Source organism: Tachypleus tridentatus, chromosome 11 (assembly GCF_004210375.1).
Source record: "Tachypleus tridentatus isolate NWPU-2018 chromosome 11, ASM421037v1, whole genome shotgun sequence".
NCBI classification, from domain to species: domain Eukaryota; kingdom Metazoa; phylum Arthropoda; class Merostomata; order Xiphosura; family Limulidae; genus Tachypleus; species Tachypleus tridentatus.
The window spans coordinates 77,259,844-77,280,997 of NC_134835.1; the positions used below are offsets into that span (position 1 = coordinate 77,259,844).

The 21,154-nt window shown below is 33.3% G+C and overlaps 1 protein-coding gene across 3 annotated transcripts in view; it reads left to right on the forward strand.

Moving 5' to 3' along the window:
- Oseg2 (intraflagellar transport protein Oseg2) overlaps positions 1-21,154 on the forward strand; it is a 124,257-nt gene that overhangs the window by 10,333 nt on the left and 92,770 nt on the right. For all 3 annotated transcript variants that reach the window (XM_076468095.1, XM_076468093.1, XM_076468094.1), the window contains exons 5-7: positions 4,582-4,687; positions 12,554-12,633; positions 15,445-15,532. In XM_076468095.1, the coding sequence (XP_076324210.1) occupies positions 4,582-4,687; positions 12,554-12,633; positions 15,445-15,532 (274 nt within the window). The remainder of the gene's footprint in view (positions 1-4,581; positions 4,688-12,553; positions 12,634-15,444; positions 15,533-21,154) is intronic.

Here is a 21,154-nt window from a genome sequence, read left to right on the forward strand (position 1 = left end):
TGTGTTATCTGCTTTGGGTAGCTGCTGCTTTTTTGTCTGTGCACTGTCATCAACATTTTGCCATCCTTCACTCTTTTATAAGACTGTGACTCTGTGAGTTACCTTTTTTTATCTGTATTTCTTATTTTTTTTAGGTGCATGTCCCTTTTTTTATTATGGATCCCACTCTGTGGCAACTGGTGTCTGTCCAGGTATACTTAAACTAGTCAAAGCTATACAGTAGGACAATGATGACTTAACAATTATAATTCTATGGCCACTACACACACACTGTTGAGATGGGGTGTTCTATAAGATTACTTGTAGGTTTATCCTTGTGATAAGTTTGTTTCATTAGTTTGCTCTTCCTGAATTGTACTCACCCATGTGTAAAGCAGAAGGGGATAGCTGTCTGTTTCTGCCATGTCTTATAGTGAATAATTTGGTATGGTCTACTTTTCAAAATAAGGTTTCATGGTCATTCACTGCTCTGACTCAGGTGTTGGCATTCCATCAACACCTTTCCCCCTGCACAATTTTCTTCTAATGTGGTTCAGAAGTGCTTACCACTTTCCAGTTCAAAACTGCTGGGGTGATGGATCATGGATTCATCCATCTGTATGAGATAATGAGAAATAGTATATAAATGAAACCATTCCATTCAGTTGGGAATAGGGTGTGTTTTGTTGGTGTAGATGAGGATATATCCTCCTGATGTAACACTGGAGTGAGCCATCAAAATTACATTTCACCTCTTCAGTTGGGATCCCTCATTCTACCTCCATGTGGATGTTGGTTCCTAGTGGCTGGGTTCTGAATTTAAAACTGAACTGATCAACATAAGTCCTCAAATATGTAGTACAGATGTCTCTATTCCCTCACTCAATTATACTTGTGTTACTCCATCTGTGTTATGAGTCATGGTGGAGGTACTTGAAGATTAATACAAATTTTCCTCTTCTATTATCCCTCAGTTTTCTTTTTATTCTGATGATGTTGCTACACTTGGAGCTTTTTTGAGTCATTTTGATTTTGAATGAGATGGTTTAATCTACGCAGACATCTTTTCTGTCAGGTGTTTAGGTATTAAATTGATGAGTTAATTATTCACATTGTTATCATATATCCTGTTCACAGGTCGAGGGTACAAGAATCCCTCTGGTGTTATGAACTTGAAGTGAAGATAAAATGATCCTCTTTCCTACCTACACATGAGTGTCAGTTTTCTGTGGTCTGGATTTTGGATTATAGTTGACTTATTTATTAATAGTATGATCCTCATCCTTCCACTACGTGGATGTTGGTTCCTGGTGACTTGCTGTGACAGCTCACTGCACCCTAGCCACCTTACACCTGGAGGCACATCCTTTTACTGTTCCCCTCATTTATGTATTATGGGATTGAGATTCAGGGTGTTGTGTGATTTGGATCCCTGTTCAACCATAGCTCTCTCCATATTTGATGTGCTACCCCTTATTTCTGCCTATTATCTGTGACACCTTTTTTCACACATGGTGAAAAGTATATTTTGTACAGAAGTGGTGCAGTCTCCCATGTATGATTCTTCACTCTAAAGACCTCCTCTTTAGTGTGGCCTTCAGATGCTTTTGGAGGATTCTTTTTTTCTTTCCCTCACACCTGTTCAGTGTAGGATTCTAGGTATTTATATGAGTGAAAGCAGTTTAGACTAAACTACCAGTGTGGCTTGCCACTTAACATTGACTTTTGTAGATCTGTTTTTTTGTTTAACAAATGAGGTTTGGTTTAATGATTAGTATGTTAGACTGCAAATTGAAGGATGTAGGGTTCAAGACATAATGCTCTGAACACATTTCAAAATTGTTAGCCAAAAGTTCTATTTAAAAGTGAAAGTCAATTTTGTAATTTCAATATTTATTTCAAAGAGCAGGGCAAAGCCCTTGTGGAATTCTGGCTTTGTTCCTTTTATCCAGTGCTTCAAAATTAGGTATGGCTATATCTGAACATTAGGGGTCTCTGATCTTGCCATATAGTCTACATGAACATAAAGTGCCATTCAAGTTGAAAATTATGGTTGCTGCCTTGTTTATAAGTAAATATATATGTATGACAAGTTCCCCTTGCAATATATCCAAATATTTGATATGAACACTTTATTGGCCACTTCCATTCTAGTTCTATACTTGTCCTTCTGTTGTGTCACTTACTGTTTACTAATTTTTTATCTGCAGCTTAAATCATTAGGTTCAATTGATCCACTAGTCTACCAGCAAGCTGTTTAGAAATGATGGTTTGTTTGTAATGCATCTTGGTGTATTTGTTTTTGTTCCACAGCTATACTGTAATGGTTTTTTCATCAGATTGTAGTTTGTGGTACAGGAGTTTCGGTAGCTTTTATTCTGTCTTTCAAACCTTTAGGATTTTTTATTTAAATTTTTAACTTTAGAAGACTATTAGCTTTAATTCACTTATTGTTGTTTAAGTTACAAGTCACTGAAGTATTTCCTATTTATATGTGCTTTGAAAGTAATGCAAGTCTTTTTGTTGTGAGGAAGTTTAGGTCATGATAAATTAATGTAATACTTTCTCTATTGGTGTAAGTTGATTATTTAGCACTGTCAGGACTGTGTGATTCTATATATACTCACACTTGTTCATTACTCCATTTTTTTAGCCTCATATGTGAAGCCATTCATACAAAGTTTGTCTACATCATTATTTGCATGTTTGACTCTTTTTTTGTGTCTCTACCATATTAGAGAGTTAAATATGGTGAAATATAAAGCTTGATTCACTAAATTAGGCACCTAACAGTTTTTTTATCAATGGTACAAATGTGAAAATTATTCTCTCTACAAGCATTTAGATACATGTATCCTTACATCTCTTTATACTGGTGTTATTCATCTCTATGTTTCTACTCATATATCATGTATAACCTTGGTAAATGCCTTAGAGTTTAATATATCTATTCTTTAATTTCAGATATCTTATATACACTGCAAACTGTGATGACTGTCCAAACATTCACCTGTCTCATGTTTACATTGGCTACTTTCTGTGCTGCATTTGAAAAGCTACAAATGCATGCAAATCTCAACATTTACTTTTGAAATTACTGTAGAACAAGCAGTGATAATGTTAATGCTAAATTTTATTTCTTAAGTACTTTATTCTACAATAATTGTTATAAATTAATCACATATTTTTTTCACATTTTACTTTTAAAGAATTAAAATGTAGATTTACCATATGTTATTCTTGAGTGACTTTTAGCATGACTGTAATTCTCAACAATTACTTTTTTCCAGTGGGTGATGCAACTAGTTCAGAGCTTTGGCTCTGATTGAAACCAAGAGTACAACACAATTAACTTTTTAAAGGCCATGAAATAATTTTAATTGATAGATTAACTTGAATTTTTCCATCACTTAGGATGGGTACTTTTTTTTGTAATTCAACAATCAACAGAACCTACTTGAGATGTAAGTAACTTCTCCAGGAAGTACAGCACTGTTGTGCCTAACTATAAGAGTAGAGTTTGCATTACTTTTCATTTTTATTTGAATATAATTAATATTTTGTGACCCATTGGATTTTTCTTGAGACCATCTCTTGACAGAAAATGTAACTGGTTTTGACATATTGTATGAGCATCTTTCTGCCTATGATAATTCCATGATTTTCTACCACTGTTGCTCCTGTGTATTCTTTAAATGTATGTACTAAGCAATGGTATTCACACTTACAAGCTGCCCTTTGCAGTTTCACTCATGGTCAGTTACTTAATCACTCCTTTTTTATGTTGAGTGTGGTTTATGTTGCCATGGTATAGAAGCTTAATTAGGTTGCAGACTAATGACGTTTTTCTTATCTCTGTAAGAGTGATTTGTTTTCCATTTATTGTTGTCCTTTCTCTACATTTGTGTAAGGATTCTTTCTTCAAGGGAACATATTTGCTTTAAAATATAATTTGAAAAATAAAATATGTTCAAATGCTCGTGTAATTAGCAACCCACATTTTACTATCTTTGAAGATATGTGATCATAAAAGGCAGGGGTTATGCAAGGTTGAAATAAGTTAGTGGTATGACATCATCACAGTGTTCTTATCCTTCAGATGCTGAAGATAATGTACATAAGAATTGCATAATGTCATTAATAAATGGAAAAATATGTAAGGAAAAGATTAAGTTGTGTTAGAAATAAAGAGAAATAGACAAGTAATTACAGAACCATTAATGAGATAATTTTATTAGTGTATTATACACCAGTTTTTTTTTTTAAATCTTAGATTTCTTAAGTGTATTTTACTATAATAGATGAATAAAAAATGTAATAAAATGTCTTTTTGCCTTTCTTATTTTCCAGCCCATGAAAATATTCATTTCTCATTAGTTCATCTAACTTACAACAGATAAATATCAAAATTCTCATAGCATATACAGACCTTCAAATGGATTATTATGATTAAACCTATAGAACTTACAAATTAATCAGTAGCAAAATTTACCCTTTGGACAAATTAACATGTAAAAATACATGCATTTTTTCCTCCTTTAATTATAATTTACCAATATTTGTGTGTATGTTTTTTACATAATGTGGAAATGTCTATTACAGGGGTGAGAAGAAGGTAATATGCAATAAGTTTGTACAGCAAAGTGCAGTAACTACCCTGATTTGGCCTCTTGAAGGACCAGTTGTATATGGCTTAGCAGATGGAAAGGTGAGTCTGTATGTCATATATCTATACTTTTGAAATAGATTTTATTTTCTGTATACTATGCTATTGTCATATATATTACTATTTTTAATAATTTTAGTAAGTTTGTTTGATCTCATAAAATATTCATATTTATAAACTTAAAAATATGAACTTGGGCTTGGCCTTTATAGTTTACTTATATTAAAAAAAAGCTTAGAAACTACAAAGTAAAATACAATAAACACAAAAAAAATAACATACTGAAAGCTCTTTTAAGCAGCATTGATGATGCTCCACTTTGTGTAACCTTCTTATATTTTCCCACAAACTATGTGAAACAAATGAAACATAACTTGCTCCATTACCATAAAATAATATTACATAAAAAAAATTGAGCTGTGACTTCTATCCATCACCCTTGTTTAATATCATTGTTATTAATATTATGTGAAAATGGTACTTCTAGTACAGGGCTCAATACAACCGTTGATGAACATGTTGTCTGAAAGGACACCTAATCTTTTTTTTTTTTTATTAAGTATCCCAAATATATTTTGAAGCGACCACATATTGACTTGCCCAGAACTACTGTATTGAAAGAGCAAACTATTATTGAAATTAAGCCAATACTAACTTAGGCCACCATTACTACCAACACTTTTTTTTTTCCTCTTATTCTTCCTCATGACTTTAACCTACCACTGGATGATGAAAAGCAATAAACAAAATTATTCAAAACTTCTTGAGGTGTTTCTAATGGATTTGAATGTTTAAAAGTGAGAATCAATAGCTCAGTATCAAATGAATTGATCTTGAAGTTTCATGAATCTTCAGAATATTAATAATCTAAGAATTATCCACTGCCTCTTCTTTCTTCTTTTTCATCATCATTATCAGTGGCATATTTTCTGGTAAATGCAGTAAACAAGCCTTGGGAGGATTAAAAAAAATAGTGTTTTAGTCAATATAAAAATATATGAATCTCGTCCATTACTAGCACAAATATGTAATTACTACAGTTTTGAAAAATCAGTGACATAAGATGCTATTTACACGAGATACAGGCATTGTTTACAGCAGAGACTATAAGAATACTGATTATAGGAGTCATTTTTAGTAATTATTGTGGCAAAGACAGATCAGCCTACCAGCAATCAATGTGTGTTAAACACTGGAAATATATCACTCGGGATTGCAGGGCAAAGTAGTGTATTAGATACCAGACGGTGCTAATTTAATATAATTTATTATGCTAAATGTTAATTTATTTTTAGTTGCTCATTTTTCATTATGATTTTGGATATCTTTATGCATTTTGATTACTGTTATACAAATATGTGTGTGTGTGTGTGTGTGTGTGTGTGTGTGTATATATATATACAGTCATGTGAAAAAGTTAGGACACCCTATGAAAGCCTGTGTATTTTTCTAACATTTTTGGATATATAGATATTTAATCTCAATTTCAACAATACTGAGAGATTATAGGAGTATAACTAAACAATTAAAACTGAAGAAAAGACTTTTCAAGATATTCTGTTCATGTAATTCTACAAAAATGCATATTCTAACTGAGGAAAAAGTTAGGACACCCTAACTTTAGCTAGTGTTACCCCCTTTGGCTGAAATAACTGCAGTGAGATGCTTCTTGTAGCCATCTACCAGTCTCTGACATCGGTCTGAAGAAAGTTTGCCCCACTCCTCAATGCAAAATTCTTTTAGCTGTGAGATGTTTGATGGATTTCTTGCATGTACAGCCCATTTCAGGTCACCCCACAGCATCTCAATAGGATTAAGATCTGGGCTTTGACTAGGCCATTCCAGGACTCTCCATTTCTTAGTTTTCAGCCAGTCCTTGGTGGATTTGCTGGTATGTTTTGGGTCACTGTCGTGTTGCAGGGTCCAGTTCCGCTTCCGCTTTAATTTTCGTACAGATGGTCTCGCATGATCCTCAAGCACCTTCTGATACACAGTAGAGTTCATGGTGGATTCTATGATTGTGAGCTGTCCAGGTCCTGCTGCAGCAAAACAGCTCCAAACCATGACACTTCCACCTCCATGCTTCACAGTTGGTATGAGGTTCTTTTCCTGGAATGCTGTATTTAGTTTATGCCAAACATGTCCTCTGTTCTGGTGTTCAAATTTGGACTCATCTGTCCAAAGAACATTATTCCAGAAGTCCTGGTCTTTGTCTACATTCTCTCTGGCAAACTTTTGTCTGGCGTTGATGTTTCTCTTAGAGAGCAAAGGTTTCCTCCTTGTACACCTCCCATGCAAGTTAAACTTGTGCAGTCTCTTTCTGATTGTAAAGGCATGCACTTTCATATCAACAGTAGCCAGAGCCTGCTGTAGGTCCCGTGATGACATTTCAGGGTGTTTGGAGACCTCTTTTAGCATCTTGCGGTCTGCTCACGGGGTGAACTTGCTTGGACGACCAGACCTGGGCATGTTTGCAGTTGTTTTTTAAAGCCCTCCACTTGTTGACTATTTTCTGGACAGTGGAATGGCTGATTTCAAAATCTTTTGGGATCTTTTTAAATCCCTCACCAGACTCATAAGCTGCTACAATTTTCTTTCTGAAAGCCTCAGACAGCTCTTTTGCTCTCACCATGGTGCTCACTCTCACTTCAACAGTCAGGAGCACACCAGAGTAAATGTCTGAGGTTTAAATAGGGCGAGCCTCATTCAAAATGCTGAGTATTGATCTTCTAATTATGTGCATCTGGTGTGATACACCTGTGTGTGAGTTGAGCCATTTTAAGTGGGAATAAATGTGGGGGTGTCCTAACTTTTTCCTCAGTTGGAATATGCAATTTTGTAGAATTACATTTACAGAAGATCTTGAAAAGTCTTTTCTTCAGTTTTAATTGTTTAGTCATGTTCCTGTAATCTCTCAGTGTTTTTAAAATTGAGATTAAATATCTATATATCCAAAAATGTTAGAAAAATACACAGGCTTTCATAGGGTGTCCTAACTTTTTTCACATGACTGTGTATACATATAAGTGTGATAAATGAAAGCCATCAGCCAAGATATGTTTCTGATAATCTTCTTCCTTTATCTTACTACTTTTAGAAGTAAAACAACTGAAATCTAAGTAAATGTCTTGAAATAGGAAATATGGTTTTTCAGGCCAACATTCCACCATTCTGCTTTTGTTCTTTGCACTGAAATCATCGTCAAGGTGTTCAGCATTTCAGTACTGAGGCTTGACTTCCAGAAAAAACTCATTCTGATATGACATTTTACCTTCATTCACAGGATTAGCTATTCTCACTCAGTACTACTCTCTGTATGCAGTTTTTTCTTTATGTATGCCACAAGCCTTGTTTCCCTTTGTTGGAATTACTATATTTCAACATGTCTCTGATGTAAATCATCATGTGTCATGTCTTAACCAGAAGAAGCATGACATGCTTATGTAATACATATGACTCCTCTTACACTCCTCTGCAGATTCTTCACTTCTCATTTCAGTTTAAATGTACTCTTTTCTTTATTGCTGCATGTTTGACTTCTGAAGTGTTAAATTTTCAACTTAATTTTATTTATTCAACTTGATTCTTCTATTTGTATCTATCAGTTCTTTCAAGTCGCTTTATTTCCGTACTCACATTTCATGTAAACTTTCTGTGCTATGAATTCTGAAGTTAATGTTACCACTTTGGGGATTACAGTCTTCAGGTGTGGGTGACCCAATGAAGAATGCATTTGATTTTATGCATAAGAGATTGAACATTATGTGGTACAACCTTTATTCCTGGTCTTTATGAGGCTCCCACAAACACTTCTGAGCCTTTGTTGATTGATAAGGAATTTGTCCACGTTTTTTGTCTCCTGAGCCTAATTGAGTCTCAGTGAAGTTATGTCTCAGTTTTTTAATGTTTTATCTTTATTACTTACATATTATTCACCTAATTCTTACTTATTATATGACCAATATTCCCTTACTTTTAGATTTTCTTCCCTTTCCTGATATTTGGATTCATAATGATCATTTAGCCTCACAGTTAGGTGAGGGGGATTAGCACATCATACCTCTAAAGACTTTGGATTATTTTGCTCTTTCCTCCCATTGCATTGTCTATCAATTTTTAGATCAGTTGTTTTTAGCTTTCTCATTATGTATTTGGGAGCAGCTCCCAAATCATAAGTTTCTCTTTGTTTTGTGTACATGGTTTCTTTGTTGTTGGGACATTAGAGGTCATGGCTCAAATCAGTTTATTCTCAATTTATATTAGGGTTTTAAGTGGGACCCCATTTCAATGACTATGTCTTGGATACATTTTTAGAAATTATTGGGCCTTGGGTGTCATTGACTCACCAGCATTCAACCCTTACAAATACTGTAGTGGTTTGTCTCTATCTGAGCTTAATATGCCTCCATCTCCCCCCCCCCCAACAAAAATTCACCACCTCTGGTTTCTCATTTCCTTGTTTCCTTCACACCTCCTCAAGTTCTCATGGCTGACCAGGTTCTATCTGAAATTGTTCAGTGGTTGCTCGAGCAAAGAGCAATCAAACCTGTTCCCCATCCCTTCTGAGGTTTTTGTTTTTGCTTTTTTGATTGGCAGCCAGTAAGTGATTGTTCTCTCCTCAACCTGTTCATATCAATATCCAAATTCACCTTCAAGTCCTTCTTTCCTGGAGATGGATATTTTTTTTCTTGGGTTGTGGATATGACCAATGCAAGTCACTTCCCTCATTTGCATGTGCCACCTCTTTCTCATCCTTATATTTCTCATCTGATAGCTTGTTTTCTGCAGCAGCTTTAGTGGGCTGGTTGGTGAAAATGCAGAAGTCCTTTCTCAGATTCCCTCACTACCTTGTTAAATTGAAGGTTTGTTTTATGGCTCTAATATCTACTAAGCACTGCATTCCTTTCACAACTTCATTTAATGGAAATTTAGTTCACCATGACCTCTTGGCTCTGTGACTTCCTACTTGTAAGATTTTGTTTGCTCTTTAGGATTTGGTCTTCCTTGATTTGACTGGTTTCCCTTAGTTATGCCCATTTATGATCCTTACAGAGGGTGTTTCACAAACAACAGAATTTTATCTCTTTTTACTTCACTACAAGATGACGAGGCAATCTGTATTAGAAAGCAGCACAACCACTTATACATGAGCAGTTGTGCTGCTTTCTTCCCTGTGACCAGGTCAACACCTTTTCATAGATACTTCCTTTGAAACATGGGAATTATGGGTCAATCACAACAACTCTTCATGCCAGTGGCTTGTGGACTTCAGCACTTTGCATGCCACTCTTTTCGAACTTCTGTTCATGTGTTAGGCCTTACGTTGTTTTCTTCTTCTTGCTTGATATTGTTTGGGGACAGTTTCTTCAAAACATTTGTGACAATGGCACATATCGCTCACTAAGGGTTAACCAGTCCAGAGATCTATGTTTTGGTCATTGTACCTCTTCTACTGGGGTCATGAGCATCACATTCACATTGTTATATGTCCTGAACAGTGTGCTTTCCATCTGGTTATGGATCATATTTTGCACCACAACTAGATATATCCCACTGAGTGGGCATTAGATCCCTTCATTTCCAAGGTTCTTTGCCATTAGTGGGTTCCTCACACATGAATGCCTTTAAGGGTTTACACGTATCTACTGTATCTCATTCACTGGCTATAATAATTGATATCTTCAGCCTGAATTGGCCACAAAGTATTTTTGTATGTACATACTTATTGGAGTTGAGCTGTTACCTTTCTGGTTTCCATTGCTTCCTGATACTAATTATGCAACCAGGGAAGTTGAGCTATGACCTTAAAAGATGATATGGCCTCCCGCTTCCTGTTACACAAACATTGGAGTTGAGCTGTCACTTTTTTGGTTGATGTGGCCTCCTGATACTGTTTACACAAATACAGTAGTTGAGCTATCACCTTGCAGAATGACATGGCCTCCTGATTCATTTTGCACAACTTCTGGAGTTGAGCCATTGCCTTACAGGGTTATGTGACCTTCCGATAGACACTACATACACACTGGAATTAAGCCATCTCATTTGTAGTTTCCTTTTTTATTGGGAGCCCTTATCTTGCCTTCACATGGTTTTCAGTGTTAAGGTTTTGGATTCAGTGAACCAATCACCATAAGTCCTCACATTAATTAAGGTAGTCTGTTTTCCTACTCTGATTGCACTCTCTTTGTCTTGGATGCAGTGGTGCATGGGATTGTGCTGTAGAATAAAGAGGGCTTTTTGAAGCCCATTTGGTGTGCTTTCTTTGTCAAGGTTTTGGAGGTAAAATGGTTTTTAGCTCAAGATCTTTTCAATTTTCTTGAGCTTTCATGCTGTATTGTTTTCATAATTTCAGGGCTAAATGATAAACACAGATACTTGATCTTCCCCAGAATTAGAATTTGTTTATCTAATTTTAGAATGATAGGTGTAGTGATTGTTTTTTACAGATGAAATGAGAAAAACAATAAATGAATGTCTAGATAAATAAAAAAAAATAATTTTGAAGTGGCAAGTGAACTTTTCTTTAAGAGGTAGTAGGGCTATAGCAAATAAAAGAATTGTAAATAAATGAAAAGAGTTGAATTGTATGTAGATAAGGAAAATTAATGAGATTTAACCATATGCAATTTGCTAAGAATGGAATAAATACCACATGACATGATCAGCATACACTAGTAGAAAGAATACACAGTGACAGGCATTCCAAAATGAATTATATCTACTCCAACTGGAGATGAACTGATTTCCTCAAAAGCTGGAAAAATCTGATGTGAAACTGCCAAAACTGCTTCATGGTTACTATCATCACCCTTGTGAACCATTGGTCAACACAATGTAGGCAACTACTGTTGCACTATGCTATTATCTGACAGCAGCATAAAATGATGTAGCCTTAGGTCTTTCAGATTGAAGTTTAGCTTTTGACCAGCTATAATGGTTAACACATTTTTAATGTTTAAGAGAACTGCAAGCCTAAATTTGCAGTGCCTCACCACCATTACATATTTACTGTACAAACTTTGGAAAGTGTTTTACAAAACATGACATCACATTTTGACATCAAGCTCAGCCAATACATTACCAATTTTCAATTTTTTTAAAAACCTTCACTTATGCTGAATATAGGTTAAATGTTTTAAGCTTTAGATCTATTACTATTAAAATCAGCTTTCTGTAGCATCATTGTCTTTTCTCTTCCTAATTGTAAAACCAAAATTTGTGAATGTCACAATTTTCTTTTTCTGCTAAGTTAAAATAATTGTGTTTTTTGATAGAAAATCTCAATAGCTAGTGATGATACAAACTCTTATGAGTGTTTCAATAGTAACAGCAGCATGATCACTATTCTTTTTAAGCTGTATCATATAGTCATGCAGGAAACCCAGATGCAATATATCAAGAACAGTTGTGGCTAATTTTTTTTTCTAGTTTGTGAGTCCTCAATCATTTGCACATTTTATTTGTATTTTAGTTCTGTATTCTGTCACATAAAGTATTGAAAATTTATTAACAATATATATAAAATAAATCAAAAGAACTAGGTATTCTACCTGAATATGAAATTAGATTCAAATGTCCTGCAGAATGTTTAAGATATTCACAGGTTGTTTGAAGTTAAGCACAGAACTACACAATGGGTTATTTGTTCTCTGCCCACTATGGGTATTAAAGCCCAGTTTCTAGCATTGTAAGCCTGTAGACAAACTGCTGTGTCATTGGGAGGGATATTCAGAGGATAGGTAGACAAAGTTATATTGATTGCTTCAGTAGAATATGATTATTAATTGTATTTTATTCACTTACGGTATTATTCAGTGAAGGAATTCTTAGTTACTTAACTAATTTGATCTTGTAGAGTTTTATTAACAACTAGATCTAACATTTCATTACTTTTTACTACTATAGGTTCGAGTGGCTAACATAAAGACAAATAAGTCTTCTACACTGTATGCAACAGACTCCTTTGTTGTTTCCTTAACAAGCAAGTAGGTATAAGACATAATGTTATTATAACAAGCATAGTTACAATTATATATTTTAAGGTCATCTGATGGGCTAAAAATAATTTCAAATATAAGCATTTTTGAGTGAAACTGAAAATTAATGTAATAATTTGCCAACCATGCTACATTCAGTGCTGAGAAGTTATTTTGCCCACTAACAAGATTTATCAGGTTAGTTGGGATATGATAGGCATGGTAATGTGAATATGTTTTTATATTGACAGTTGTTATGATAGGAACTTGATATAAGTTAGTAAATGCAGTTTTTTGGATTTTGTTAAAGATTTAAAACACAAAATATCTGAGTAAAATAACTCTAATAATAATAGGTATAAGAAACTCTGAACTATATTTTTTTACTAAAAATTTATAATTGATTACATTTTTAAATTACCAGTATGCATATTTTTATTTCAAAAATAAACATGTACATATATGTTAAAAAGATAGATAAAACATAAACTTACCGTAGAACACACAATCGGTTTTATTTAAACCAACATTTTGTCATTATGGCTTCATCAGAACAAACAAGACACTTGATAACTGATTTATGCTTATTTAAAAGCTTTTAAAATAATTTGAGTTTGTGCAATAAGGTGGACTTTAAGCACAAACTTATAAATGTTATTGTTGAAAAATTATATTATTGTACATGTTATGAAATTGAAAGTACATGAAAACAGACAAAATGATACTATTGAAAGCATAAATAAAATATTTTGTTATGCTAATTAAATAAATACAATAATAATTAAAAGTTCCAAGCTGATATTTAAAAAATTAACTGACAGGATATGTTTGAGAAATACATGGAATAATGGACAAGTGAAAGTATCATAAGATACTGATCCATCATGGTTTACCCAGTGGTTTGCATATTATTGGCAAAGAATTCTACTACCAAGAAAATAATGACCCCAAACACTCATTCAACTTATGCAGAAATTACTTAACTAATTAAAAAAAAGCTGCTGGAGTCATTCAAATGATGCAGTGGCCCCCACAGAGCCTCGATCTCTACCATATCAAACAGGTTTGGGATATGATAGATCAAAAATTTAACAAATCAAAAATTACTTCCAAAGAATCTTTATGGAAATGCATTAGAGGTATTTGGAGTAAAATCCTAAAGGATTAAATGTGTTGCAACAAAAACGTTTTGCATTTATTAAAGCAAAAAGGGAAACACTGAGCTTCTGTTGTGCTACATATGAAAATTAATAAAATTGCCATGTTTCATCTGTGATTTATCTTTCATTGTGCTTTGAAAGTAGCCTGAAATCTAATTTTTGATTTTGTTTAAACACTTTTGAACATTACTGTATTTGCATTTTCTATCTAAAAATGTGCACCAGTGAGTAAGAATGTTGGTATTGGAAAGTCAGTACCGGTTATTAAGTGTTTGTCAACAAATGCTCAACCATGACACTGTCATTATAGAGTCTGTGCCAGTTGTACATCAGGTTAAGAGACAACTACAAAAAGGCAGTCTACAGTTTGACATGCAAACTTTGAGGCTCTGTATTCATTATTGATATAAGAAAAACTACTGTAGATAGAATGAACACCATCAAGCACTGTACACATTATATAGTAATGCTGTCACTGAACATTTTGTGGACAAACATGTTATAACTGATATTGATTGTTCCATAATAACAAACTGCTACAGTTTTTTAAAGAAGAAATACAAAGAAGCACTATTAATTTCAAAGAATAAGCTACAGTTAAACAAAAAAAAATCATCCTGAAATGTTTAATTATTACTGATTGTATTTAACTACTATAACAACATATTTATCTGTGCTTTAAATAATATAAATTTGTTTATTTGCACATACTTTCAATTTCACAATATACAATATACAATGTTTATATGTTTTCTTGTACTACATCTAACTGATTGCTCAAACTTGAATTATTTTGAAATCTTTTATATGAGCCTAAATCAATTAGAAGTGTCTTGTTTGCACTAATTAGCCGTAGTGGTGAAGTAAAACCAGTTAGAGTAATATATTATGTTTTATATATCCTTATAACAAATAATACACCTCCTCTCTTGTTTGCAATATCTTTAAATTCTCATAATGTACATTTAAAAAAAATTAAACAAGTGATTAGGAAGTTAAATTAATAATCTTCCATTGTGTTTTTTATGGAGAACAGTGTAAGATTTTAAAAAGTATTTTTTTTTTAAATCATATGTCAGTAATATGAATTAATAAAGTGTAGAACAGTATTGTTATTATCATGAGAAGTAAAGAAATTCTATTATATTTTTACTGTTTTGCTTGAAAAAGAAAAGCATATTTCAGTTTTTGGTGCACTGAATAGTTTTATAACTAACTAGTCTACTACATTACAGCAGCATATGCTATTTTACACTACCTGCTTTCTACTTCCTGAGACACAAAGCCCTTAAGTTATGCTTACATCTACATTGCTATGTATAATGTCATTCTTCTATATAAATTTGTATTTATCTTGTTTACATTGTGAATGCATTTGTTGATTTTTGGATATTATAGAAAACAAACAAAATGTGAAGTCTACAATAAGGAGATTATAATTTTAGACCAGATCATCTAAGCCTTGTTTTAGTGGAAATTTAAGTATATTATATAATATAGGACTTAAATTTCATATGAAAATTGATTTATATTATACAGTGAGGCTTTATTTCAATCAATGTTATCTGCCTCAAGAACTAAATCAGAAGACTATAGTAACCTCTGTCTATACACTATTTGGTCTTTAGTTTTGAGTCATTTAGAGGTTGTTCTTTTATAGTTTACCTGGGAAAGGAATCATATCAGGACATGCAGATGGCTCTGTTGTACGTTATTTTTTTGATGATGAGAAGTCTGGAGATGCACAGGTAATTATTTTCAAAGTAATATATATGTATACACACACACATACATGCATACATATGTAAGAAATATGTACGTACAGAACAGGTAGCTAATGCTTCATGCCAATATTGGAAAGTTTTTGTGCATGTGCCAAACCTTTAAACAAAATTCCCATCCATACTTGTGATAACATCTAGTATGCCAGTTTATGATGCTTACAGTGTTAGACTGTACTCCTTTACCAATAGGAGAGTACCATGTCCTTTATTTACACTACTCCTCTCAAGCACCACCATTTTTTACCAGCTATTTCTACAACGTGCATTTGCTTCTAGATGTTCAATTCCTAATTAGGATTAGGTAAAACCAAAATTTGTTATTTACTTCCTTAATATCTCAGCAGTAAGTTTGCAGAGTTAACTTGCTAAAAATTGGGTCTTAATAACCATTGTCAATAAATCACAGATAGCTCATTGTGTAGCTTTGTGCTTAACAACAAGCCAACAAAACGTAACATCTCAGGTGTATGATATTGTTGACATATTTAGTTATTTATCCTTGCATCTCAACTCTTTAAGATTTCTTTTCCCCTTCTTCCTCACTCACCTGTTTCTTACATTAATGTAAATTCTGCTTCATGTTTCACTCAGTTTCCAGTCCTTTTCAAACTTATGATACTTTCTCTGTGATTGAAATTCGTCCTCTTTTATAGTGTTTATATACCTTGAATCTGTTTTCATCTTATAAATTTTCTTCTGTTATTCCTTTCACTCTTCTTTTACCCCAACCTGCTTGTCCTCGTATTTTGCTTATTGACCTTCTTGTTCTTCTTTTTACATTTTCTTTCTGAGGCTGTGCATCACAACTTTGAAATCTTTCATAAAATATAAAAAACTCTAACATTTAAGAATGCACAAGAATGGTCATAGAATATATTGTGAAAGCTTTACTGGGGAAGGTCACAATAACATGTTTTTTGTGTTACCCCATTCCTTCTTCAGTTGTTTGTTCACTCTGTTTCATGGATTTGCTTCAACAGGATATCTTATTTCCTAAAGTTAAACTCTATCAGTTTTTTTCTGAGGGAAATATTTGTCACCCTTTTTTTCATGAAAATGGTTTTTTTGGGGATTGTATCATATTGCAACCATTTTCTGGTTTCCTAAGATGCCAGTCATTATGGGACTTGGTTATCAATTGTATTTGGAAACACTCCTTAGCTTTGGTTCTGTGGGAGTTTGGCTCTTACAGTTTGTCCAACTGTTAACTTACTTTGCAGAAAGCCTTTGAGTCACACAGATTCTCTCTCTCTTGAGCTTCCTTGTCTTTTTGGGCTCCCTTGTCTGTTTTCAACTATGTCCTTGAGGGCTTTCATACGGAGTTCACTGTTTAAGTTCTTATGTCAGTACTGACTTCCATTCAATACCTGATTTACGTAAGAGTATTTTCCAATTTGTGTGCTGAATGGCTCAACTTTCTCCTGTGCATTTCTGAGATACAGAGCTTCTTGTTTCCAAGGCTCTAATGTCTCCTTTCCTTCTTACTTGTGAGATTCTTGTTTTTTTTATTGTTGCCTTTATTTTGACCCTAATTGCTCTGGGCATGACATTTGTGTTTTATTTTATAGATTATGACAGATTTGTAGAATATAGCACTGTGATCCAATGTCCCCTCTCTTCTCTGTAATTTTGTCTCTTTACCTTCCACTTGTGGAACATTTCAATATGGTTCTGAGCATCCCTCTTCCCTCACAGTGCTCAAACATATGCCTATTCACAAATGCCTGCCTAACTGAGTGAGGTGTAGTTCTAGTCACCTTAATCATTTTCAATACTTGGCCTCCTATAGAACAATCTTTCTACATCAGTGTTTGTGAAATGTAACTCAAAAAGACTTCCCAGTATGCTTTGCTACAATTATCTGGATGACCTGTTTTGATCTATTCTGACATTTTTTACATTATCTAACAGGAAGCTGCTTTCTCTTTGAATCTCTTCTTTATTTTTCTCAAATTCCATTTTTGAGCTCATGAAAACAAAATCCAGTTATTGGCCTTTTACTTCATGAGAGCTTTGAATGTAGTGGCATATTAACTTTCTTGACTGGGTTAAATCCTTCTAACAGACCTCTTTTTTTCTCTCCTAAAGTTAGGCTACTTGGAGGATGACTGAATGTATATATTCCACCCTGCCTTCCCTATGATTTCTATATGGCCATTGAAACCCTGATCATCTAATTTGTTATGTTTTGGCAATATGCTGTTTTCTTACTTGCACTGTTTCCTTTTAAGGATCTGAACATTTTTTGTTGTTGCTGTGGAATTCTTTTCCTTCCCTTGACTTATCTCTAAACACCACAACTGTTTGGATTGAACAATTTATATAACTTGCCTATTCCTTTATGGGAGATGAATCATTTGATATTTTTATGCTGCCTCTCATCTAGTTCATCCTATCATAGCATCTTTGTTTTTCTGGCTATGGGCTTCTCCTGAATTAGATATTGAGGGTGAGAATGTACACGACTTCCATCATCTTTGTGTGCGTATTTACTGATACCACATTGCTTGGATTTCATCTTTCTCTTGTTACCATTCTACAATCTTTTCAAAGAGTGAATTATTTAATTTTTTTGCAGCTTCCATATGCAACATGTCTATCTGTAGACATTGGTGATAATTAAACTAACCATTTGACTGGTGTTGTCTTTCAGGAATACTTTTATCTTCCAAGAAGATAACAGAAAGTCCCTGTTCAGTGCCTACTGTTTTTTACAAGATCATTTCAAAAGTTTATATATTTTACCTTCCAAGCCATATTGCTACTTCCAAACAAATAAAGAAGGAAATTGCTCTAGATATCATTTCCTGCCCTCACACCTGGCCAATTTTTGTTGTCCTTATTCATAATAACTTACTCTACAGTCTCTCAGTATGGGACATTAAGCAGATGACAGATTATTCATATTTGGTCCATGAACATCTGCGTTCTTCCTATACATATTCCTTTCTCCGTTTTTTTTTCTAGTGAATAGGGAAAACACTTAATTTCCCAGTACCAAAGCACTGTGGAGATTGATATGGAGTATAATCCTATTGGAATTATAGAACAGGCTACTCTCTACACTAAGAAGTGGACTGGTCTCAGCTGATGTTACCAGAAAGATAGGTCTTGCATTCTTATTGGAATTAAAATCTGGGATTGTTCATCCATGTACCTGTTATTCTGGTATGTCAATCACATATTTCTCAGATATAGTTTGGCTTGATGTATTGTCCTAGCCATACTATATGTAAATGGTCCAGTGACCCCTGAGATATACAACCCAGTTGATCAACTTTCATATTTTGCCTACTTTTGTGAAACTTTAACACTATGTAGCAGGGCCACAGGAAGCAGTAAGGCCAGACCTTGACATGAATATGGCATATATAGTTGCAGCTTATGTATTAAAACTTGCTTCTTTTAATTCAATACATTATCTTGTGTGTATGCAGTATTTGTATTTGAAATGGTTCAAAATTCTATTTAATAACATTAAATTTTCAAAACATTTCTTAGAAGCATGTCCAAAATCCCTCTTCCCCCAACAAACTGTAATGTGACAATGGCTTGAACATTCAAAAATTTCCTCTTAAGATAATCTGTAGGAGATTATTTTGACAGCATCTTTTTTGCATTGCTGTTTGATTGGACAAAAAGTATGCCTTATATGAATGTGATTTCCCATTGAGTGATTTAGTATGTCTCCCCTCCCACAAATAGGTGACACATTCCATGAGTTTTCTCTTTCTGTCACTATATTCTCAGAAAGGAGTTGATCTTTATAATTTCTTTATCTATGCTGGTACTTTCTCCATCTTCTCAATATTGGATTTTAGCTGTCTGTTCTGTGGATAGATGTATTATCTGTGAAGTCATTTTTCTTACCTGTAAATGTATTTCAGATAGAAATGAATAAAAACCCTAAAACCCTAGCTCTTTTGGAAAGTCCACCTTTCAAAAGCACTTTGATTTTACAGTTTTTATTCAATTCTATCATGGATTTTTGAAACTACGTGTTTTTTTTTTAACATTACAAATGTATTTCAGATAGATATTCACTTTTCTGTAGAACCTCCCACCCTTCCTCTCAACTTCTGTGTAGTGTATGCATTGCTCTTTCATTAATGGATAGGTATAGTTTGATGCTGATTGTGTCAGAGTGTATTGTATATATTATTACAGGCTTGATGTATGAAAAACATTTTTTTTGGGAAGTATTAGCTGTGTGTTCTGTGAAGAGGTGAATAGTATTTCTGCAAAAATATATTTATATATTTCTACTGTTACTGATATTTGTATGGATGTTTACATTTTTGGTGTTTTAATCTTTATTCTAACTTTATATTTTCTAATCCAGAGATTCCTCTATACTGAAATTATATAAGAAATAGACAAGTAACTGTCTGGGTTGTATTTATTGTTTCTAAGAGTGTGTGTATGTGTGTGTGTGTAAATTAATTTTGTTACTAGAGGTTTCTTAATGTCCTTGCTATATTGTAAACTGCAAACAGTAGAGGTGATATTTACTGATAGCAACTGAACTCCCTTCTACTCATGTTGAAATGAGGCTAAAAATTTCAAAACAGATCTTTTAATTGATGTTGTACTTGAAAAGAGAAAGAGAGAAACTCAATACTTCATACATGGAAATGAGATTCAGAGCTGCAGAGATCATTAATTTTGTTGAAGCAATTAAAATGTTAAAATAAGATTTTTCTGAGTTTTTGTAGAATTTTTTATTTCAATATATAAATTACTTAAAAAAAACGAATAGGTTTAAGGCAGTTTTGATAATACTCTGTTTAGAAATCATAAAATAAAATTTAAAAATCATAATATCAAACTTTGAGTATCTTTGAAATTCAATAAGTAAACAAAAATAATGATAAATTATGAATAAAAGTGTTTGAAAAATATTTTATATGATATGTAGTTTTCAGCACTGAGAGAGCAGTTGTAGTGTTCTTAATTTAATCTTTTAGAACTGGCTAGTTTTTGTGAAGATAATATAATAAGGTAGTTCATACAGTACAAAATAATTATTTAGGGTTAAAATAAGTTTTTGAGTTAAATTTGTAAATAACTGTTATTTTGTTCTTTTTTCATAATATTCGAACATAATATACCTTTCCTGATACTTTGATAACCCTATGTGCACAGATGTGTCAGTGTTCCTGTTACGACTTCTACATAGTTACATTCAACATATGTCAATAAAGTTGGCCTTTAAGCATAGTTTATAATTCAACATTAAATATTCAGATAAGTTCTGTTTTCACTTTTATGTGTTACATAATGTTTTTCAGCCCTGAATTCTCTATTTTAGATTTTCTTTTTTTGCTTTTCATATGGACTTCAGAATGTGCATCAGTTAGATACACCAATCATAGATACTTACAAGTCAGAATTTAAACTAAGAAATTTCCATTTTTATTTTCTGAGATATCAACTGATTTATTACACTCACTACAGAATCTCCTTCAATCTTGTTATGCTTCTGAAGTTACTTGTATGTTTGTAAAGTCACTGTGCACTTATATATGTATGTGATTACAAAACTGCACAGTGACTTTCCGAACACCCTGTACTTGTCAGTAGTAT